Raw genomic sequence first — 21,277 nt, 5'->3', positions numbered from 1 at the left:
GGGATGCTCTGCATTTCACAGAAATTAATCCCAGCAGTTCAATTGTTGTTATGCTGCAGCATTCCATTGTGAAACATGCACATGGAATCTTTTACAGATGAGCTTTGCTGTAATTATATTGTTACTGTTTCAGATTCTGTTGTGTGGTGGGTTTTTTACAGGGCACGGAAAACTTTCCATGCATATTGACTCTCTTTGTAAGGAAGGTTCTGAGCTGTAAAGTTACCACTTTTCTACAAAAGATTTACACTTAAATCAGAATCATAAGATAATTTAGAGTGGGAAGGAGCTCCTGAGCTCACCTAGTCCAAAATCCTGCTCAAATTTGTATATACACATAATTTCATTAGGGAAGAACAAGAGTTTTAACTCTTCAATTACTTTTTATTATACTTTTGTTAACACTTTTCATTAACACTTTTCAAGAAGAGCAGTTTTCTGGGTGATGGTATCTCTAATAGTGTGAAATCCATAGGACTGAGTTTATCAGGACCTTAAGTACAGTCCACACATCCCTGCCTGTTACAAGCACACCAGATTGATTCTTCCCATGCTGACACAGCGTCCAGAAGTGATATGATTTCCTGGTGGAAAGTTCCTGAAAGTGTGTGTGTGTGAGAGGTTTTTTTTTCAGAAAAAGCAGGTAGGATGTGCTAGAAATGGACCCAAAGGCAAGCTATAGATGGTGCAAATGCTGCTTGGCTGTCAGAGAGCATCTTCTCATGGACCATGACATTAATTCCTAGATAATAAAATGGAGCTGGAGAATCTCCTCTGGTGTTTATTCAAAAGGAGAACTGGATTTCTCTACTTACTCTCAGAAGCAAAATCATCCATGAGTTACAGATAGCAGAAAAATATTTATAGCCTTCTCTAATAAGAAAATTCTTTGTGTAATTTCATATCCCATTGTATCAGTCCATTACAGATTTCATTTCACATACTTTTTCCTACCTGCTAACAGAAAATCAAATGTGTGCATACATCAGTGTGTGTGCATTTGCAAAAGCAAGTACCAATAATCTAAATGTAAATATGTTTTTAATCAATTCCTGCTGTAGGCCCTAGAGGAGGAATGAATAAATGAAATTTCATTCAGTTTTCCAAAACAACCTTTTTTTTAGGCTTTGTTTTTTTTTTTTTTTTTTTTTAAACATGAATTTTCTAGGAGTTAGATCTTCAGACTTTTAAAGCTTTTTTAGCTTTTTTGAATTCTCTCAGTTTAGGCAACTGAAACCAGAAGAATGAACTGCTTTTGGAGCTTCTGCAAACCTCAGTGTTTTATATTACTCTTCAATAGAAACAGTGATAGGAGCATCAGACCAAGCTGGCAGAAAGGTTCACTGATATTTGGCAAAACGTAATCCCACCTGAAATTATGAGGAACTTATAACTTAAACCAGTAGTATCTTAGATAATGATTTTGTAATGATTTTTTAAAAATGCAATCCATTAGCATTAATATATATTTTAAAAAAATTTGATACCCAGTAATATTTGTCAGATACTTCCCTTTAACAGAATTACATGTAATACTCTTTACTTCCATTTTTTCAAAAACATTTTTAATGCTTCTTGTGTTCTGCTGATAATTTATGAATTAAATGATCTCAAAACAAATCATTACTTGAAGTGTTAACCAGCATTTTCATATTGTTTCAGCAAATCTTCATGGTTTTCAGTATAAAACATCTTGTGTGGGTTCTCTATAGCTGTTACATTGGTACCAGTAAAATATAAATGAGATTGGTGTGGACATAAATATGTTCAGCTTGTGGTTCTTTGATGTTAATTATGGGGACATGCATTTTGAATGTTTTTTGGGGTTTTTTTTTTTGCTATGTGTATTCTTCACATTATACAAGCAGTATCTTTCTGTTTAAATGGTTTAAAATATGACTGTGTGGTCTCCTCAATTTAATTAGTTGTGGGTTTTTTAATTTTAGGGCTTAACTTTCTCTTTTCATTATGAAACCTTTTCTTCCTGACTAATTTTAAGGAATCATTTTGAAGAAATTAAGCATGCTGGGTTTATTTCTTTTTGTCTTTTCCAGCTGTAGGTATCCAGATGAAACTTGAATTTTTCCAGCGTAAATTTTGGACTGCAAGCAGACAGGTATATTTTAAATTGAAGTCATCGTTGTCATTGAATCCACAACAGGTTTTTAACTGTGGAAATGATGATCTTGTCACAAGCAAACGATTGTAAAGAAACAATGTACTTGAACACTTGTTCTGGTTTTACATTTGGATACAGAAAAGGAGAATTCAGTGATGAAGAACAGTTGCTTGATTTTTTGGAAGCAAGTAGAAAGTTTATTAATTTTAGGTCCCAATACATAAGGAGTTACTTTGTTGGCACGTGGTTTTTCTCCCTTAGAAAAAGTGTATACAGTAAACAGAAGTGTGGTATTTGTTTCCAGTGATGGCAGAATCATGACTTTTCACTTAGGTTTTCTCTTTAACACTAAGTAACTCTAGGATCACATAGATTAATTAATAAAACTACATTTCTGAATCATGGTTGGCACTCATAGTGTTCAATAAACTTTACCTAAACCATTCAGGGGTAGAATTTGTTCTCACTGAAAAGAATAATTTGTACTCATTGAAGAGAATAATCAGGTGCTTTCTAAAGATTAGGAGATGCCATCCCTGGTTTGAGAATAGATTGGAACTGTGTTGTTACAGAAAATAACCCTGATTCCACCCCTACTGGAAAATCTTCTCTCATCTCTGAATGGTCTCAAAGATTTCGAGTATGGAGGAGACTGTGGTGTTTAAAGCAGCTGAAATTGTTACAGTGTGAATGAACCCTTTCTCTGCAGGGTGGAACAGAACACATTTGGTGAACAATTCAAAAGTTTATGCATCATTTTTAGAATTAATTTAGATAAAGATGTAATCAATATCAACTCTTTTAAAATATTGCTCATATGAATTTATAAAATGTTTTATTTTGTAAACTTCAAATGAGAATTGAAAATATTTTATTGCTTTTTTTATACCATCTTTAGTGTGCATCTCTCGATGGCAGATGTGCTATAAGTTGTGATGATGAAGTAAGTATTTAACTGATTCTTTTCCATGTGTGCCTCTACTGCTGTACAAGATACAGTTGATGAATTTAACTTGAGCATCTCATTGTACATTATGGTCTTTATCACCTTGTAAATATTACACGATTTAGACAGTGAGACTTCTGTTATGCTTGTTACAGGTACCCACTGAATTACAAATTTGACTGCAGTACCTCAAAGTTTTGCAATAATTTCTGCTTTGTGAATCCAGTTTGGGAAATTATTTGAAGCAGTGCTAAGGCATTTGTTTATTACTTTATTGTTAATAAAAAAGAAACCACTAGCAGTTTAAAGTCTTCAGCTGGACACCAGCAGGAACCATACAACATATATAGAAATTTAGTAATAGTGTGAGCATTTAGACATTCCAGACTTTTTCTTAATGACAAAACACAGTGTTGATTCAAACAAATATCACAGCTCCTCTGGTGAGTCTACTGACTTTCACAGCCTCTCTCAATGGAAAGAGAATATCTGCTGAACATTTACAGTATAAATTAAAGGATTTAAAAGTAAATATGAAGACTTGAATGCAAATTGAATGACACAATAGTCAACAAATATTAATGACTATTAGTAATGGCATTTTAATTGTAAGTGTAATTAAAAATAAAAGGAATCAATTTATGAGTTTGTGATACATTTGATCCTGAAATAGAGACAACCCATTCATTAATTTTTTTTTTTTCTTGAGAGCTTTGAATTTGCTCATTTATTCTTGTTTTCCTGATGCCTCACGTTTTATTTTAATGTTCTATGTTCTTTCTTTTTCATTTTTGGTTTCTTAACTCATGTTACATTCATTTACTGTTATTGTCTACTGGAGCTGTGAAAAATACATAGAGGACTTGGACTGGATCAAAGTTACTGTAGTTCAGATGTGTTCTCAGACCTCAGTTAACATTCTTGCTGTGTTTATTCTGGACTTCATGCCTGCAGCTTTACAAGCTCAGGGACTCTCCACCTATGGAAACGTTCCCCTTGAAATCTGAAATTCACTGAACTTGAACCTTTGGGCAAACCTGAGCATAGTTCTCTTCCAATACCTGTGAAACATTGTGAATTAAACCTCTTTCATACAGCTGTACTCCATGCAAATGCTATTATCCCATGCATAAATCTTATATCAGAAATCTGCTTGAGGTTTGCTAGTAATCAGTAAATGCATTCTTCTGCCCTTTGTCCATGCTAAAGTTAAATTAGAAGCTGTTTCTTTAACACATTAATAATATTGAAAGTTATTTATCTTGCTGGCAAGTGGTGAATGAACAATCCTGAATGAATATTTTTTTTCCTAGTTAATATTTCTAAAATGGATTAAAATAGAAACTCTCTTATTTTCACATTCCACAAAAAAAATATAGATTCCATTTATTGCATTATGTCTGTTTCCAATAACAGTGCAAAAATTAGTATCTTTTAAAGTTCTGAACTGTGCTAGAGAATAACTAAATCTGAGAGATTTGAGACATGGCCACTAATTCTTGAATCGAGCCAGTCTTTTCCCAACAGCACATAAGCTATAAACTATGAAATTAAGCCTACACTTTTCTAATCCAGCATGACTTCTTTTATTTATTTTCTATACTATGGAGAAATACTGTTTCTAAAGCAGTATCTTTAGATTAATCTTCCATGCATGAGGACTGCAAATGTGTATCCTCAGAAGGTCTCAGTGTTGACTGAGCTCCTCTCCTGCTGCAGTCGGTGGGAGGTTTCTGCTTGGCTTTGGGGAGGGCAGTGTTGTGCTGTTAGAGCCTGAAATTCTGAAATTCCATCCTTCACACACCGCTGAGGTTAGGGAGCTGCCTCTTCTGAGTGCACCAGCTCTGCTCAGTTCTTTGCCAGCATCATCAGCTTTTCACATTGCTTTTGCCAACTTTGGGCTTTCTAGCAGATCAAAGGTTGAAAATGAGTTGTTTCAACTTCCTTTCTGACAGGTTTTCTGTCACTGGGGGTGCCTGTAGCTTGGGTTCTCCTATTAGAATGAATATCCTGCATTTGCATTAGGGAATGATGCTCATTCTGAACTTTTGCCTGGTTTCAGCTGTTTTGTTTTTTTAAAAAAAAACCCTCCAAGCTAGCATTTCTGAAAATTTTTCCTCTTTGGCCCCACAGAACAGTACTAATATGTGGCCAGAATGAGAATCAGGCACATCTAAGCATCTCTGGAAATATCAGACTGCATTTTCACATCTTACAGAGCTACTACTGCATGGGGCTGCTTTCCCCCCTAAAACAGCACAGAGATCTTGCAGGATGTGCACAGTGTAGCAGAAAGCATATTTTGTCATATTTCTGTACAGCCCATTTGCAGCAGGAAAAGTTTTGAATTAAAAGGAAAGCCAAGAGGATTCCTGTATTGAAAGCCATTCTGCTTATTTTTTCCTTTTATACAAATGTCATAGAAAATTAAATAAGCAAGGATAAAAATGTTGCTGATTTAGACCAACAATAGAAATACAATAAAGATTTAACATTGAGATAGGTATGTGGCAATACTGAGGAGAAACTGAGTTATATCAAGGCTTCAGGGTTTGAGTTGAACCTTATGTTTAAATTCTGAAGTGCAGTAATTAAAACTTTGGCTGTAGCAAGTAGTTCTATGAGGTTAAAATGGTGCATGTGTGTGTGGAGGGAAGCACTGAATTGCCTTTACCTTATTTTATACAGTTCAGACGTCTGACCTACGAAAAGCTAACAGTCCTGCCTCTAAATCCAGTTCCCAATTAAAAATACAATTTGAAAAGCTTTAGGAGACCTGTGGGGCCTCTTTTACAGAAGTTTTTAGTCCCATCCCCCAATGAACAAATTAAAAAATATTACCTGGTCCCCTGTTGGTTCTGCAGGCTGACACTGTGTTTTCATTAATACATCGTTAGGGTAATGACATTGGGCTGATGTTTTTCTCCAAATACAGGAAAAGCCATCAGGAACACCAAAGTTCTCTACCTTTGCAAACTTTGCTGTAAGGAAAACTTTTAAGAAGGGATTATAAAAACACAAAATTTTGGTTTTAATGTTTGTTTGTAATTACCTTATATCCTCCCATTCTGTACACGTCTTTTTTTTGTTTTATGTGAAACATAGCATAAAAATTAGATTGGGTAATATCCCATAACCAGGACTGCACTCATTTTGAATTTATGTAAAACCTTATACCAACCTGAAGGTTTTACCCATTTAGAACCGACTTAGAAGTATACAATTAGTTTATTGCTGTATCCTAAAATAAAAACTAAAATAGTATTTTATTATTTTTCAGACAATCAACTGTTACCTAATAGATAACAATGGATTTATTTTAGTGTCTGAAGACTATCAACAGGTAAGTGTAAGATTTTTCTTGAGTCTTCTCATGTGACATATTAATCTAAAATCACTTTTTATAAAATAGGCCACCATCTGAAAATGGTAGGGAATTAGTAGCATCAATTAAAAAAAAAATTCTTTCTACAAACATGTCAGCTTTTTTCTCACAGGAGCTCAGTTTCTGTCTCCCATTGGAGCAGGGTCTGTTCTTAAACTCATAAATGTTCTCTTTAAAGACCTTTCTTGCTGCAGAAGTGTCTGTCTTCTGTAAGAGGCTTTTACTCCAAAAAAAAAAAAAATCCCCGTGCCATTTTTGTCCCATGGAAAGATTGGGAAGGGAGGGGGGAAGGACACAGAGCTTTTGCATTCAAACTTAAGATAATGAGATTTTACAGAGCTGTTGGCTGAGGAGTTTGTTTTCTGAAGGGGATTACAGTCATCGAAGGATTAAAACTAAGCACTCAGCATCACAATGGAGAGGACAAGAAATATGATTATCAGAGAATCATAGAATGTTTTGCTCAACCCTGCAAACCTTATGAAGGAACCATCACCATTCTCATTAACTTTTGTCTGAAAACTGCTGGGATGGTGCCCCAGTCATGCCAGAATTGTCTGAAGTTGAATTGTTTTAATGTGTTGGGATTGTGAATAGGAATAGCCACACACCTACTTAGCCCTCAGCTGAATTAAATTTGTTATGATGAGCATGACCTAAGAAATACACTCATTATGGAATGGTCTTGATACACTTGAAATATGTTTGTCCTTTTGTTGTTGTCACTATTTACAGGTGCACAGCTGGGACTTGTGTCAGTGATTTGCCAGCTCATAGCTGGCTGTGGCCAGTAATTATTAGGAAGAGATGTTTCTTTTGGTAGTCACCTGATAAAAGTGAATCGTTTGGATGGCTGTTGCACCAGAAGTAGACTGGATATGTGTTCTGAGCTGTTTTATTGGTTAAAAGAATCCAAGTCTGAGATGGACAGCAGAGAAGTCTCTATGTTTATGTAAATTTATGATAAGATGACATTAGTGTATGTGTTTTATATGTATAATGTGTATACGGGCTGCTTTGGATAGAGAAGGGGTAAAGAGGGATGATGCCTTATCAATTCCTGACCTATTTGGGGTTGCTTCAGCACTGTTTTTCTATCAGCTTTCCAAACACGACCTGAACTGCTCCAAGAATTAGGTTTTTGGGGCAGAGTAATTCTTCTGAATTACAACTAAATCCTGGTATTAAAAAAAATAATGATGGCCTGGATGTGACTGCTTTGGAGGAGAACTGGCATTTACAAAGGGAGCTTTTGTGGAGAGAACTGTCACTGAAATGTCTTCATAAGACTGGTGCACAACTTGAAAAATCAGGTTTATTACTGTCTAAGGTTATATGAGGCATTTATGGTTTGGAGTTTCTTGACATTGCCTGCCTCTCCAATCGTTAGGGTAATCTTTCTTCATCAGTCAGCCAGGGCTATTGAAGCTGGTATTTTTAGTCATGTTCCTTGTGTTTCTAGGAGACTTTACATACCCATATGTTTTGGAAAATGTTCCAAGATTCCCCTGAGGAAAGAAAAAAAATAAAAAAGGCAATACTTGCCTTTTAGGTGGAGGAATGCCTTTTTTTAGCTAGGGCTGTAACTTTTCTGCCTGCAAACTCCCAGGTGCATACTTGAGGTCAGTTAAGTTCCTTGTAATGGAATTGGGGTTTAGTTGATACAAAACCTATGGAATCCATGCAATTTGAGAGTGTAGTGCCCTTTCCCCCTCATAAATTGTGGGATTTCTCCCTTTAAACAATGAAGAGAAATATCCAATCCTCCTGGGAGCTGAGGCTCTAAAATAAAACAAGTCTTCCCAAGGTAGAAAAGTGCTGTACTTGCAAGATTTTCCAGTGTCACATGAATGGCTGCAAATGACGGAGTCACTTCCATCCTATGGACCAAATTCATAACAGCAATGTTTGTTTTCTCAACAGAGATTTATTTTTATTAGTCCACAAGTACTGAATAGGGACAAAATGAGTAATTCATCAAGCTGAGTGGTTTTAAGTATGAAATGACTCTGAATGGAGTTAAAATTTATAGGATTGATGAAATGTACTGTTCCAGCTCCTTAAACAGGTCATACAGGAATTATAAACAATGTTTTTTAATGACTGTTTATGAAATCCTCTCACAACCTGTTTATATCTTTTTTGAGTAACATTTTAATCACAAGAGTTTGTGATCAGATTACTGTGTTTTCTTTACAAGCTTTAGGTTTGGAAGGCTTTTATTTTTGATATTAGATGTTATATAATGTACCTCAATATATTGTTTAAGCTCTCACATCTGCTCAGGGTTCATAATATAATCCCAACAACTTGCCCTGACTTGGAAGTCCTCTTCAGGTTTTATGCAGCAGCAGTCCTGAAAACCTGTCTGTGTAACTCAAAGCCACTCCTGTTCAGGTATTAGAATATGCCAGTTTAAATTCATTCCAGTGTTGTTTTGCGTTTATCTATCCTTTTGGTAATTCCTTGCCTTTTCCCCACACAGACTGGTTACTTTTTTGGGGAGGTTGAAGGGGCTGTGATGAACAAGTTACTAACAATGGGCTCTTTTAAGAGGTAAGAATTAACATTTTATCTCTTTAAAAATGTTTTAACAAAAGAAAAAAAAAATCAAAGTCATGTAAAAGAAAGCCAAGACTGGCGGTGTGGATGGATTCTCATCTAAACCTCTTTTCTATACAACCTGAGTGTAATTTGATTCCATACACATCAAATATTGAGAGTATTGGAATCAGCCTACAGTGAGTTTCTTATTAAAAGAATTGGTTTATTTGGCTACAATGCTAAAACTGTGTCCCTTTCCTCTTCCCACTGGGCTCAGGTGGAAAAATTATTGGGCCATATCCACTTACTGAGCAGTTTTAAACTGCTCTAAGTGAAACATTTACACCACGTTATCATTTTGACCCGTAAAAAGTTGGAGATTGCTCAAGCTAGACAGTGAAAAATGCCCTGCTGTTGAAGGGAAAGTACACTGCCCCAGTAATCCATCTCCATTCACTAACTTACCTTTGAATGTGGTTGTGACTATTGACCTGGTCTCATCATCATGATAACATTAAAAACTAACAGTATTTTATGTGTTGTCCTTTGAAATTAATTATGCACTCTGAGGAATTAAGAATAAAATTTGTCTTTAACCTGTAACTCACCACTGGAGTTTTCATGGCTTTCACATGGTCTAAAAACAGTTCACATGGTCTAAGAACGGTTCTGTATCCCTTTGTCCTCTTACAGCACAAGGAAACTACTTTTATACTTTTCCTTTTTCTTTTCCTGTGCATTTGTAGTATGAATAAAAAGACTGATGCCATCCATCACTGAGTTTAGTGACAGCACCTGTGAGGGGGTGTGCAGAGGCTCTCTGGGCAGGTGGTTTGTGGGCTTGCTTGGGAAATCAGCTCCCCTAAAGGCAGAAGCTTTCTGTGCTGTCTCTGTGCATGGCAGCTGAGTACCACTGCCAGTAAATCACTGACCTGAAATGTGAGGATCTAGCACTCATGGAATCATCCCCAATCCTAGTTTTCTGCAGGTGGCAACTTTTTTGCATTTAGCACTGCATGTTTAACATATGCTGTAGAAGGAAGTGAAGTAATACCTGTTTATAGACTGGATTTGGCAATGAAAGGATTTGTTTGTACAAGAGATGAAGCATTTTATTTAGTGCCAAGGACAAATACAGTCAAAACTAAGGGGTAATTCTTCAACTTGTCCCATTTTGTTTTGTCTTGCCCAACAGAGCATTTCAAATGGAGCATCTATTGAGTGATTGACAATGGTGGGTACCACCATTGAGAAAACAGGCATTGCTTGAGAGTTCCATCTAAAATGCAGTGGGTGGATCTCTGGAATGAACTATTAGGATTTTGCTGGTCTTGGACTTCAATAGACATAATGAAGCCATAATGTCAATGCAACTGAGCAGCATACTAAGGAAAATGTAAACACAATGAGCCGATTATTCAACCATGATAAACTGACCATTGCAAATCAGTTAAAGACAGGACAGAATCAAAGTGGAATAACTGCAAATGAGCAACTTCCCATACAGTAGATAGCAGCAAACTCTCAAACTCTCTTTGGGCTGTGTTAGATGAGGCCTTTAAATAAATTATTCCAACAATATGAAGAAGAAATCTTCACTGGTTCTCATGTAAAATAGTCAGATGCATTTGCAATATTTTTAAGATTATTAATTTGTCTGGGTGGGGACTGTGTTTTACTTTTCTAAAATGTATTTATATGAAATAAGAAAAGAGTACTTGGTGCAGTGGCAAGATCTGTGAGCAGTACCATTTCCCTGTGAGCACAGTGTGGGCACTGCACACATTACATTGTCATTGCTGCTGTGAGCGTGCAGGCAAAGCAGGGAGCGAGCTCTGTCCTTTGCATTTCATCCTGACAGTACCCAGAGCCATCCTTCCCTGCAGTTTGCTTCTTGCGTGGATGTACAGTCCAGCAGGTGAATTTGATAACTCTGCCCTGTTTGAGCTGGTCGTGCCCCCTTTTTGGGGAGTTTAGGAGGTTCTCTGGAGCCTGATCTCCCCTGCAGCAGCCGTGTGCCCTCAGTGCCAGTGCCAGTGTGTGCTCCCACCTCCTGATTCCTGCCAGCTTCCAGGCTCTGCATCCACAAAAGGAATGAAATAACTCTTTGTCTGTTCTCCCAACTGCTGCAAATTTGGAGTGATATAGAAGTGCTTTGTAGGGTTGGGATGGAAGTGCTAAACAAAAGGGGGTTGTTTGCTGCTGACTATATTTCTTTTCAACCTGCAGCAGGATGAAATTCAATTTTTATGTTCGCTGTTTATTTTTTAAAGTGAACTTAAATACCTCCTTCCCTCCTCAATTTCTTTAAACTCAGTGCTTCTTTTGAATAATGTGTGCATATGTATGTATGTATATTTTCTTAGTTTATGGAGTTTATAATTAGGGAGAAAAATTATATCAGTGCCTGCACAGCAACGTGACATGCTCTATGATTTCATTTAGCAAAATTGTGTTTATCTTATACCTTAAGTATTGCACACAGTTAAATAATTTAAATATGATTTAAATGTATTATTAAATAGATTAGGATGTGCTTATGGAAAAGTATCTGCTTCACATAACTTAGAAAAGTTTCTTTATGGTTTTCTCAGCACTTTGTTTATATAAAAACAGTGAAAAAAAATTCAACAGCTCAAACCATGAAAATCTAAAAAACCAACACTAACATCAGGAAAATTAAGGGCTATCAAAGCAATAAGATCCCTAAAGAAATAAACATAATAAATGTGTAAGAGAAAATATAACATCTCTTGACTTCAAAACACTTTCACCCTTTCCAGTGGCAGGAAAACTAAGCAATTCTATTTGACAAATATGGAAGCAGCATCATTTCCTCTTACAGTTCTCTTTCCACCAGGCATCCTCTTACATAGAAGAGTCTATGCATTGGTATTTGGTATTTAGTAATTTTGTAATTTTGGTATTTGGAAATATTGGTATTTGATCAGGTTGTCAGGATGTGTGACTGAAGTGGCACAGCCCTGAAATGCAGCTTTCCCTGGAGCCAAGGCTCGCTCTGTCAAGTTCTTGTTGCTCCAAGATCTTCTCTTGTTTCTCAATTTTTCTTGTAGTGCAGATCCTTCCCCTGAGTTCTCCATATGCACAGAGGCAGACTTTCATCTATCTGTCTTGATTTGCTTTATAAGTAAAACCTTGCAAGTGTTTTGCCCCCCGGTTATGAGTATAAAAGAAATTCAGAACTTTGTTCTTCTCCTAGAAAGTAGTTTAGTAAATTCTTAAAGCCAAATGATGAGAACAGTAACTAGTTGCTTAACAACAGAATAGAGTTTTCACTGAGGCAGCACAGCCTCCAAATGAAGGATATTTTTCTATTTTGGCCAGTATTTCGTATTTAAGCATTTTATTAATATATTCTCAACATTTTTTTGTGCTAAATTGACACTTATATTTAAAATTTGTGTTTATTTTCATGTGGATTTTTACAGTCATGGATTTATCTGCCTATTAATTGGGCAAATTGTACATGTATACTTTGGAGAAGATCAGAGGTAAACTGAAGGAACATTCCAAATTGCAGTTGTTGGACTTGGCATTGGACAAATTGTCATTACCTACAAGGCTTACTTTTTATTTTGGCATTTACTAAATGTGCATCTGGTACCTGCACACTGAAACTCCCACATTGCTGTGGGGTATGTTTTCTGCTCATGTTTTTTCCATGTGATATCTAAAATTAATGTCTTTAATCTGAGTTTTAGGCATTGTTCAACTTTATGTCTCTGTAAATATTACCTTTAATGCAGTGTGTTCATATACAGGATTAGTTTATACACTTAAGGAGAAACACAGACGTGTTACATAAATGAGTTCTCATTCCATAATCTGTAAATACAGGTTGAGTTGTAGCTTTTATACATGTTTATCCTCGAGATTCTTGCCAATTGGGAATAACTGAGCAATAAAAGCAAAGATTTGTGATGACAAGTTTGTTTTATCAAAATGCTGTAATTTAGTTTTATTTTTTTCATTGATTTTGGTGAAAGGTGTTATGCTGGCAGCTTCAGGACACTAATAATCTGTCAGTGCAGCTGTGAGAGCCAGAGCAGCAGTCTGGGGTTTCCTACAGTGTCCTGCTATCTCCCCACAAGACTTAGAAACTGGTTTGCTCCTTCCACCATTCAATACTGTCCCTCTTTCCTCTCCTTGTGAGAATGCAAGACAGGCTGCACAGCTTATGTCTGAGTTATGAACATCTTTCCTCCACAAGCGAGCTGTAGTCACCACTAATTTTTGCACAGACTACTGGATAAAGCAAAGTGTCAATAATTAGGGCTTCTGTATTATTGGCTTCCTTTGTTCCACTCTTCAGAGCGTTTTTTTGTTGTTGTTGTTTTCCTATAAACCTGACGTTTACTTCTATGGTAAAAAGCTTATTATTCATACACATTATTTGAAACCCACCAAATCTTGAACTGCTGACAAAACGTTTGAAATTTTATGCACTGAAGACCTTTCAGTTGCTACAATTTTCAGGGGTGGTATTTTATACTACCAAGTAGAAATCCATGGGTGTGATGAAAACCTGGCTGAAAATAGAGAGTACATCTGCCAATATATCCTGTGCTGCTGGTAGGTCTTGGAATTTTAATTTTCTTGAACCAGATTCTTACTCAATTGTAAGTACATTGCAAAGTAGGAGAGTGGAATTTACTGTATCAGGAAATTGACAATAAAAGGGTTTCCACTAAGATGTGTTTGGCCCCTGAAGTTACATAAACTGACAATGCACTTTTTGGTTGTGCTAAATAACTGATGCTGAACACAATTGCTCTGTGGACTTCATGCGTGGAAGTTGACAGTGTGGTGGTGTCAGAAAGTCTCAGGAATGTCCTCTGTAGCAAGAGCAGAGCTCCCCTGGGAGGTGCTGGGGTACAGAGCATGGATTTGGGCACAGAGCTGGGCTCAGGCATTTGTGTTCCCTGACTGTGATCAGTTGGGCACAATAAGGTCAGCTGCAAACAGTTAAAGCTGAAATGCAATCACTTCAGAAAGGGTGATCTGGAAGCCTTTCTTCTGCAACACTGGTTAAGCCTTTCTGAGTGAGAAGGAAGTCTATTTTCTAAAATCTCAGAAGACTTTAGCAGTAAAACTACATCCTGGAAATAATACCTGAGCACAGAAACACTCCCGTGTCCTAAACAACTGCTTTGACTACAAATGCTCTAGTACCTTTGATAAGGAATAGGGCTGGCTTTTGCTTTCCTATTACATTTATAAGAATAAAACCAAAACAACTGAATTTGAAATTGTGAATACCTTGGAACCTATATAATACCATTCATAGTGACATAGAATGAAGAACTGGTTCAATATGTTGCAGTGTTCAGATTTCAACGTGGTTATCAGCTTCATCCACTGATCTTTGAAGTGTTTACAAAATTCTTGTTTCCAGGTCTTTTAAGAACGTTTTGCAGTAATGCTTTCACTGATAGATTTTGCACATCCTGTGCTATAATTGAGTCATGTTTAGAAACTTTGAGCTAGGTGTTGAACAGCCCACTTTGAAAGTTACTGAGATAGCAATGCATTGTTTTAAACCCAAAACTCATTCCAGACTTTTGTTCAGTAAACTATGTACCTTTCTAAGCATTTGCTCCTTTTTTTCTTTTTCATTTTTTTTTTTTTTTTGTAAACCTGGATACATTAGCTGATTTCTCATTTTTTCCTGAGCCAGAACCTTCACACTGGAAGATTCAAATATGTTTCCTCAAATACGGTTACTCAAACTAAACTCATCTAACTAAAACCAATATCATCCACAGATGATATCAAGCCTTTCCAACTTCTGTAGAGTTCTACATGATTTTGAGGTTGCTTATTAAAACTTTCCCTTCTGCCATCACTCTAATTTTTTTCCCCCTTTTAAATGAAGAATCTTGTACCTACATTTATTTATTAGTTTTCTTACTCTTAATAGTAGTGCAATCTTAAATTGCTGAATACTCCCTCCAATAAAATAAAACAATCTACAACAAATATAACCTAGCATGTTGAGGTGCAGTGTTAATTATATTTCTGGTTATTTGTAGGAGTACATATTTCAGTCTTTAATACATTTTTATCTTTGAGCATTAATAGAAACTATTGACTCTATTAGAATGCAATAATTACATAAGAGATATAATACGTGTTCAAATACTGAGGGGGGAAAGCCTTTAATCAATATCACAAATTAAGTTCAAATTATAATAGATCTTTCACATGACATTATAATAGTATAGCTATTCTTTCTATAGTATAGAATAGTAAAATAGTGCATATATATGTACTAATATATATATAATAGTATTATTGTACTATTTGATTAACACTGCTTAGCAGAATAATGAAAGCCACTGGTTGACCATGAAGTTCTGCTGTGTGAAACTGAAAGCTGAGACATTGATTACACTTTCAGACATGGAACAGTCACCAAACTTTAAAAATATATTGAAAAAGCATTTGCAGTGAATACAGACAAAATAATTTATTCTGCTTCTAAGGCTAGATATTAAATTAAGAAGGATGGGACTCTTTCATCCATATAGAATTTCTTGGTACTCTGCAGAGAGCACATTTACACCTCTAAACTGCCTGTTCCTATGCATTTATCTCTTGCCTCCATCACTGGGTGGTCCAAATGCACACACAACAACACTGTGCTTGGATCCAGAGGAATAAAATAGTTGAGCCAAGCAAGGCTGGAAAGACTGAGCTCTAGAAATTCCTTTCTAGGGGCTGGATCCCGACCATGGTTAAAGGGTGCAAAAGAAGGAAGGGAGAAGCTAGGGGAGGTGGTGTATTTGTGCATGCCACAGAGGCAGCACAGCTCACACGGTGTACTGCTCTGTTTGTCTTGGCAGATCTGGGTGCGCGGATCTGGCTGTGGGCGGGACTCTGCCAAGGATGGTCAGTGTGAGACTCACACCTTGTTTAGGTCTCTAGTTATGCGTTTGTCTCCCATGTGCCTCTCTCTGCCAGTCCACAAAACAATGGTTTCCTAGGCATTTCTATTCTCAACATAAGAGAAAAGCAATCATGTAAGCAGTATGACCACATGCTAAATGTTTAGTTGAAGCTGAGACATCCAATGTATTAAAGATTTTGTCTGCAAGCCAGAAGGAAAATATAGACGTAATAAAGAAGCTTTTAGTGATGATTGCTGTCACAAAATTAGATCAGAAAAAAAAAAAAAAGTATACTCTCTACCACAATGGAATACATTTTATTGGTACAGGTTGCAAGGTTTCATGGCATGCAGTGCAGGATGCCTCATGGTGATGCTGAATGCATTTCATGACCTGCTTTTGGCAGCTTCTGGGACATCCTCTCTGTAGCTGAATTTGTGTGCTCTTCTTTCCTCTTCACTTAGAAGCAAGGCACACGTTGCAAAACACTGAAGCCCCATCTCATACCTTTATTAACCATCTCTGTCCAGTTGTGTTCCCTTGTCCCTCTGATGATGCAAAAGTCAAATGGAAATGTTTAAATAACAACAGTGAGTTCTATATATTTACACTTGTTGCAAATTATCGGCTAAAGTTTCTTTACATCTGCTACAGATTTTAAATGTTTTGTTTATGTGGATGGATAAAGTTAATTGATTGTTCTATGGACAGACAGATTTAGAGAAATAATCACAATAATTCTATGTACTATCTTTGAGTTCTGGATTTTACATTTAGATCTCTGAAGTGTTTCAATGATGAGTAAAATTGCAAACATAAGTAAATTTCCCTGTTTGCTATGCATCTGAGGAGGCTTCTAGCATAAGTTGATTATAGCAGGTACCTGGAATATTTTGCCTTCATGAAAAGAAGTAAAGGTAAACCCATCCTGCTTCAAATATCTGTACTGTCAATGCACTGAAATTACACCTCTGTCTCCTTCAGAAGCAATGCCATGTTACAAAGCAGTAACTGAGATGCTGGGACTGTAGAAGAGCATTTCTGCTTTTACTGGAATTCGAGTGGTCTGTTGTGAGAAGCCTCTCAAATGCATAGGCTCTTTCACTTTCTGGGGCTAAATGTGCTGATCCTAGTCCAGAACAATTATTTAAGCATTGTGTTGGATGTAAATTCTCCTCCTCCCCACATTGTTCATGCCATTATGTGTTACACTCTCTGCATATTTTCCCTGGTTCCTCCCAGTTATGCTTTTGCTTTGTTCTGTAATCTGCTAAAATCCTTACAAAGTTTTCACAGCATTTCTTTTGCTCTTTCATGTAACCTGTATTTTAAGGATCCCATTCCCTCTCCCCTCCCACCCCCGCGCTGTTACAATTTTTATTTTCCTGTCCACTTTGTGAGCAGAATGTTCCATATCAACATTTTTATTCCACTGGGTTTTCTTCTTTTAGTCAAGCAGTTTTCTGTTCTTCCCTGTAGAATTACACTTTATGACTACCAGGCCATGTGTAGGACAAACAAAGAGAGTAGCGACAGTGCCCATAGCTTACTGGACGTAAGTACAGCACATCTTGTGAGCATCTTTCCATGCAATCATCAAAAAAACTGTTGAAAATATCTCATGGCCATTTTTAGATTGTTATTTTGATTTGGAATGCTTACAGCTCTCGTGTTTATCCCAGAGAATACAAAGGGTGGTTCTTTACAAAGTGTTCAGATTTTTGGAGTTCATGCTGGGCCACTGGTTCTGTCAGAATATTCTTTGCACTGTATGAATCTGCCTTCTTAGGAATTTGGAAATTTGGCAATAGATTGTGTTTTGTTTGGGGGATTGGAATCACATATGCCTTTCCTGTATGTAAACATGTAATTCAAATTAAAAATTAAGATTGTTTTATTTTATATGAAAGGAATGGTTCATTGACAAGGCATGCAAGTCAATGATTTTAACAATTTCGTTTTCTTAGTATTTAAACATGTCTTTCAAAGTAGAATTTCGATGTGTTTAAACCCTTGTGTTGCAATTTTAGTACAAACCCTGTCCTTCTGCTAGTCTTGATTAGAGACAATCTGGGACAAGACAATCTTGCCAAGGCAACACTTCATTATTGCTAAATCCTGTATCAGGGTAATAACCCTAAGGATGCTTTGTAACCATGCATCTCTTTTACTGAGCGCTATAATAATCTATCAGAAGTGATCAGGTGTTAGATAGAGGTTTTCAATATTAAAAAGGAACTGTTTTCACAAATAGATGGCAGTAATAGCATGGAAAAATCTTACATAAAGAGAACAGCAGCAAAAAACTGGCAGTTCTTCCAGTCTGGAAAAGTTACCTGATAGTATTTTTAAACTCACATCTAACTAGAAAAATATAGATCTAACTAGGAATAAAAAAATAACCCTTTCATAATTTTGTACTTTTGGGGATGTTTTCATTTGCATATTTACATGACTCTGTTTTTCCTATGCCTGGAGTTACAGCATTTATCAGTTTGTTATCTACTAAAGTCTGAACCCGAAGAAAGACCATCTTCACATCATAAATACTAGACTGCAATGAGACCTAAACTAGAAATAGAACAGGATGCTGTGAAAGGCATTTGCATGAAATATCCTAAAATATATTACAACTCCTAACAAAAATCCTCTATTTAAAGACTTGGCGCTTCAGTTCAGTTTGCCTAAGCACTCAGCATGTAGAGCTGAAGTTACATCCCTTAAAGAGTGGGCTCTAATCCAAAAGATATTTTTTTATTATTCCAAATTTTGTCCAGGATATCCAGGGAGAAATCCCTGCATCTGTTATGGGATACACTGAGACATGTCAAGGATTTTTTTTTATTTAAAGATAGCCAAGCTCTTTAAATCTCAAGTGAGTTTTGGTGATCCTCAGTAAGAAAGACGAACAGAGTTTTAGGTTTTTATTTTCCTGTTGATTCAGTCACTTCTATCAACCATGACTATTGAGAAAGTATAAAAAGAACTTGCATTAAAGACAGGTAGGGCTTATTCCTCATTTTTCTTGGGTTTGTGCCCAGTTTTTTACATATCAGGTTATTAGGCAGTATCCAGTATAATTTCTGCTTAAGCAATAAGTTTGTTCACAAATGTTTATCCTTCCTCTTGAGAATTATGGTTTTATAAACACAGGAATAGAGACAGGGACAGGAGATGGCAACTCCCTAAAAAGTTCCTATTCTAAACAGCATAGACATGGAGAAGAGGAATCAGAGTCTCTGTCCCAGCCTTTTAGACTGTGGGAGTGAGATGATGAATCAGGGATGGACAAGACTTCAAGATCTCCTGGTCCATTTCTTTATCAGAATAGTCTCGCTGCTTAACAGCGATCCAGATACTTTGTTATTCAGCATTTCTTTTGTTTGGATTGGTCCAAGACCTACATGATTCTCCATAGAACGACTTTGTTGCAAATGTAGCAGTGCCATGGAGCCACAGAACGAAATTATTTTGGCTCTCAGTGGTGGTTTAAATATGTAGAGAGAATAAAACTCCCACAGTTTTTGCTGCAGTTTTTGGAAGAAGTATCCGTGAGTGGAAAAGGCTCCCGAGTAAAATCCCATTTCATGAGAATGCATTTATATCAATGTAATGACATGTTTTTTCCGCTGGAATTTAAAAACAAAATATTTTTTCGTTTTCTGTAGACATAAATGATTTTTTTCAGATGCATTGGGGCTTTAAATTTTGATTAATTTCCAATATTAAAATAGTTACTAAAACACATTGTATATTTTACACTAAATAAGTATTCTTCATAAGTAACAATGAATACATTGTTTTACACTAAATTTGGCATTATGAAAACAAAATTATACAGCAAATTTAATTACTTGGGCATGAAATTTCGGGTTTTCTGATTTGGAATGAAAATAAAGAAGATGTCACACAGGGCTGACGTTTTCTTTCATCTCCAGGAAAGTCTTGTAGTTCTTTATCTTTTCCTGTAAGACAGGGTTTCACAGGTGAAAATCTTTCCTGTCTCAGACATTGTGCTTTCTGCTGGGTTGTGATCTCTGAGTTCTTTGGGTCTGTGCGTCCTCAGCCCTGCACAGAAACTTTTTCTGTGGCACTTGAGAATTTCAGATGTCCTGTTACTGCTCTGCCAAACAATACTGCTTCAGTGAGTGCTGATTTGGGGTGGTTAATCCTGATTTTAGATATCTGAGGAGTTCTGTCTTTATGATTTCCATTTGATAAAATGCTCTGTTTATATCTAAAAGAGACTGCAGCATTTTATGCAACTAGGACATCCTAACAAAGGTGAGGGAGACAAGAAGAAATTCCAAATTTCTGAAAGCTGACTTTTCTGCCTGACTTTCTTTCATGAGAGATTAATACTATTAATAGTATTTTCAAAAATGAAATATTCAGAATGTATTAGAAATACTGTAAACAGAAGATTTTCAAAGGATTTTCTGTGTTTTGTTATGATGCAGAAAAAGAGAGGGAGGAGGGAAAAAGCTTCTTAAAGTGCTTACAACTGGACTGTCAAATGACAGAGATAAATGTTGAGGTAAATTCAGGCTTCAGAAGCTTTTCTGAGCCTAATGAGGCTGAGGTGATGAATGGAGATTTGCATTATAGAGATGCAAGCTTGTGAATTACAGCCCAGGAAAAGCTCATATTACCCAGCCGAGCTGTTCCTCCAGCAATAGCCTGGGAAATAGGAACCCCTAGAGGTTAAAGATTTAAGAATCATTTGTAAAAACTTTCCTTTTCCCAGTGATAATCTGTCGATATGACCAAGCTTGATAAAAAGGAAATTTCATTACTATACATTTTAATAATCAGTGTAAAAATATTTCATGATCATTGAAAAAGGGGGGGGTTTATGCTCCACATGCATTTGAATATCCAAAGCATTGTTTTTACATGAATAAATCAGTTAAGACATAAATGCTGCATGTTTTGCCTTTTTATTAAATGAGTTGCTTCTCTTCAGCCTTATAATGCCTTCTTTGCTGCAGTAAAGTGGATTATGACTGAACTTGTCTTGTAAGTAGATTTCATCAAGAATGTAATGAATAGTTCTATGAATTATTAAATACTTGTATTTTTTAATATTAGTATTTCTACCTTTTGCATTTTACATGCATTGTGCTGCTTTTCTCACATTATTTTAAATACAGTAATATTTGTCAACTTTTTTTTCCAATTCTGCATTTTTAAAATCAGATAAAATTTTGGCTGTATAACGGCAGTTTCACTTTTATTGCATTCACTTATATCTGCGTGTCTCTGTTTAGCAGATCACAATACACAACCCAAATTTCTTTCTGTGGTTCCTGTTAAATTTTAGATACATGGCTGGCTGTTTGTGATGCTGCTTGGGTGGGCTGCTGTCAGAA

The 21,277-nt window shown here is 36.2% G+C and overlaps 1 protein-coding gene across 4 annotated transcripts in view; it reads left to right on the top strand.

The window, feature by feature from the left end:
- The window catches only part of CACNA2D3 (calcium voltage-gated channel auxiliary subunit alpha2delta 3), a 386,281-nt gene that overhangs the window by 342,627 nt on the left and 22,377 nt on the right, over positions 1 to 21,277 (top strand). For 2 of the 4 annotated variants that reach the window (XR_015806076.1, XR_015806075.1), the window contains 7 exons: positions 2,055 to 2,116; positions 3,018 to 3,062; positions 6,346 to 6,408; positions 8,936 to 9,006; positions 15,861 to 15,906; positions 17,385 to 17,460; positions 20,872 to 20,924. Coding sequence is in view for 2 of the 4 variants with exons in the window: in XM_088171533.1 (XP_088027659.1) it covers positions 2,055 to 2,116; positions 3,018 to 3,062; positions 6,346 to 6,408; positions 8,936 to 9,006; positions 17,385 to 17,460; positions 20,872 to 20,924 (370 nt within the window). In the remaining 2 variants the exon portion in view is untranslated. The remainder of the gene's footprint in view (positions 1 to 2,054; positions 2,117 to 3,017; positions 3,063 to 6,345; positions 6,409 to 8,935; positions 9,007 to 15,860; positions 15,907 to 17,384; positions 17,461 to 20,871; positions 20,925 to 21,277) is intronic. The other 2 variants (XM_088171533.1, XM_088171532.1) reach the window with 1 other exon arrangement.

This window comes from Sturnus vulgaris, chromosome 11 (assembly GCF_052056855.1).
Source record: "Sturnus vulgaris isolate bStuVul1 chromosome 11, bStuVul1.hap1, whole genome shotgun sequence".
NCBI lineage: Eukaryota > Metazoa > Chordata > Aves > Passeriformes > Sturnidae > Sturnus > Sturnus vulgaris.
The sequence above is the reverse complement of the archived record's forward strand: the minus strand, read 5'-3'. Positions and strand labels throughout refer to the sequence as shown.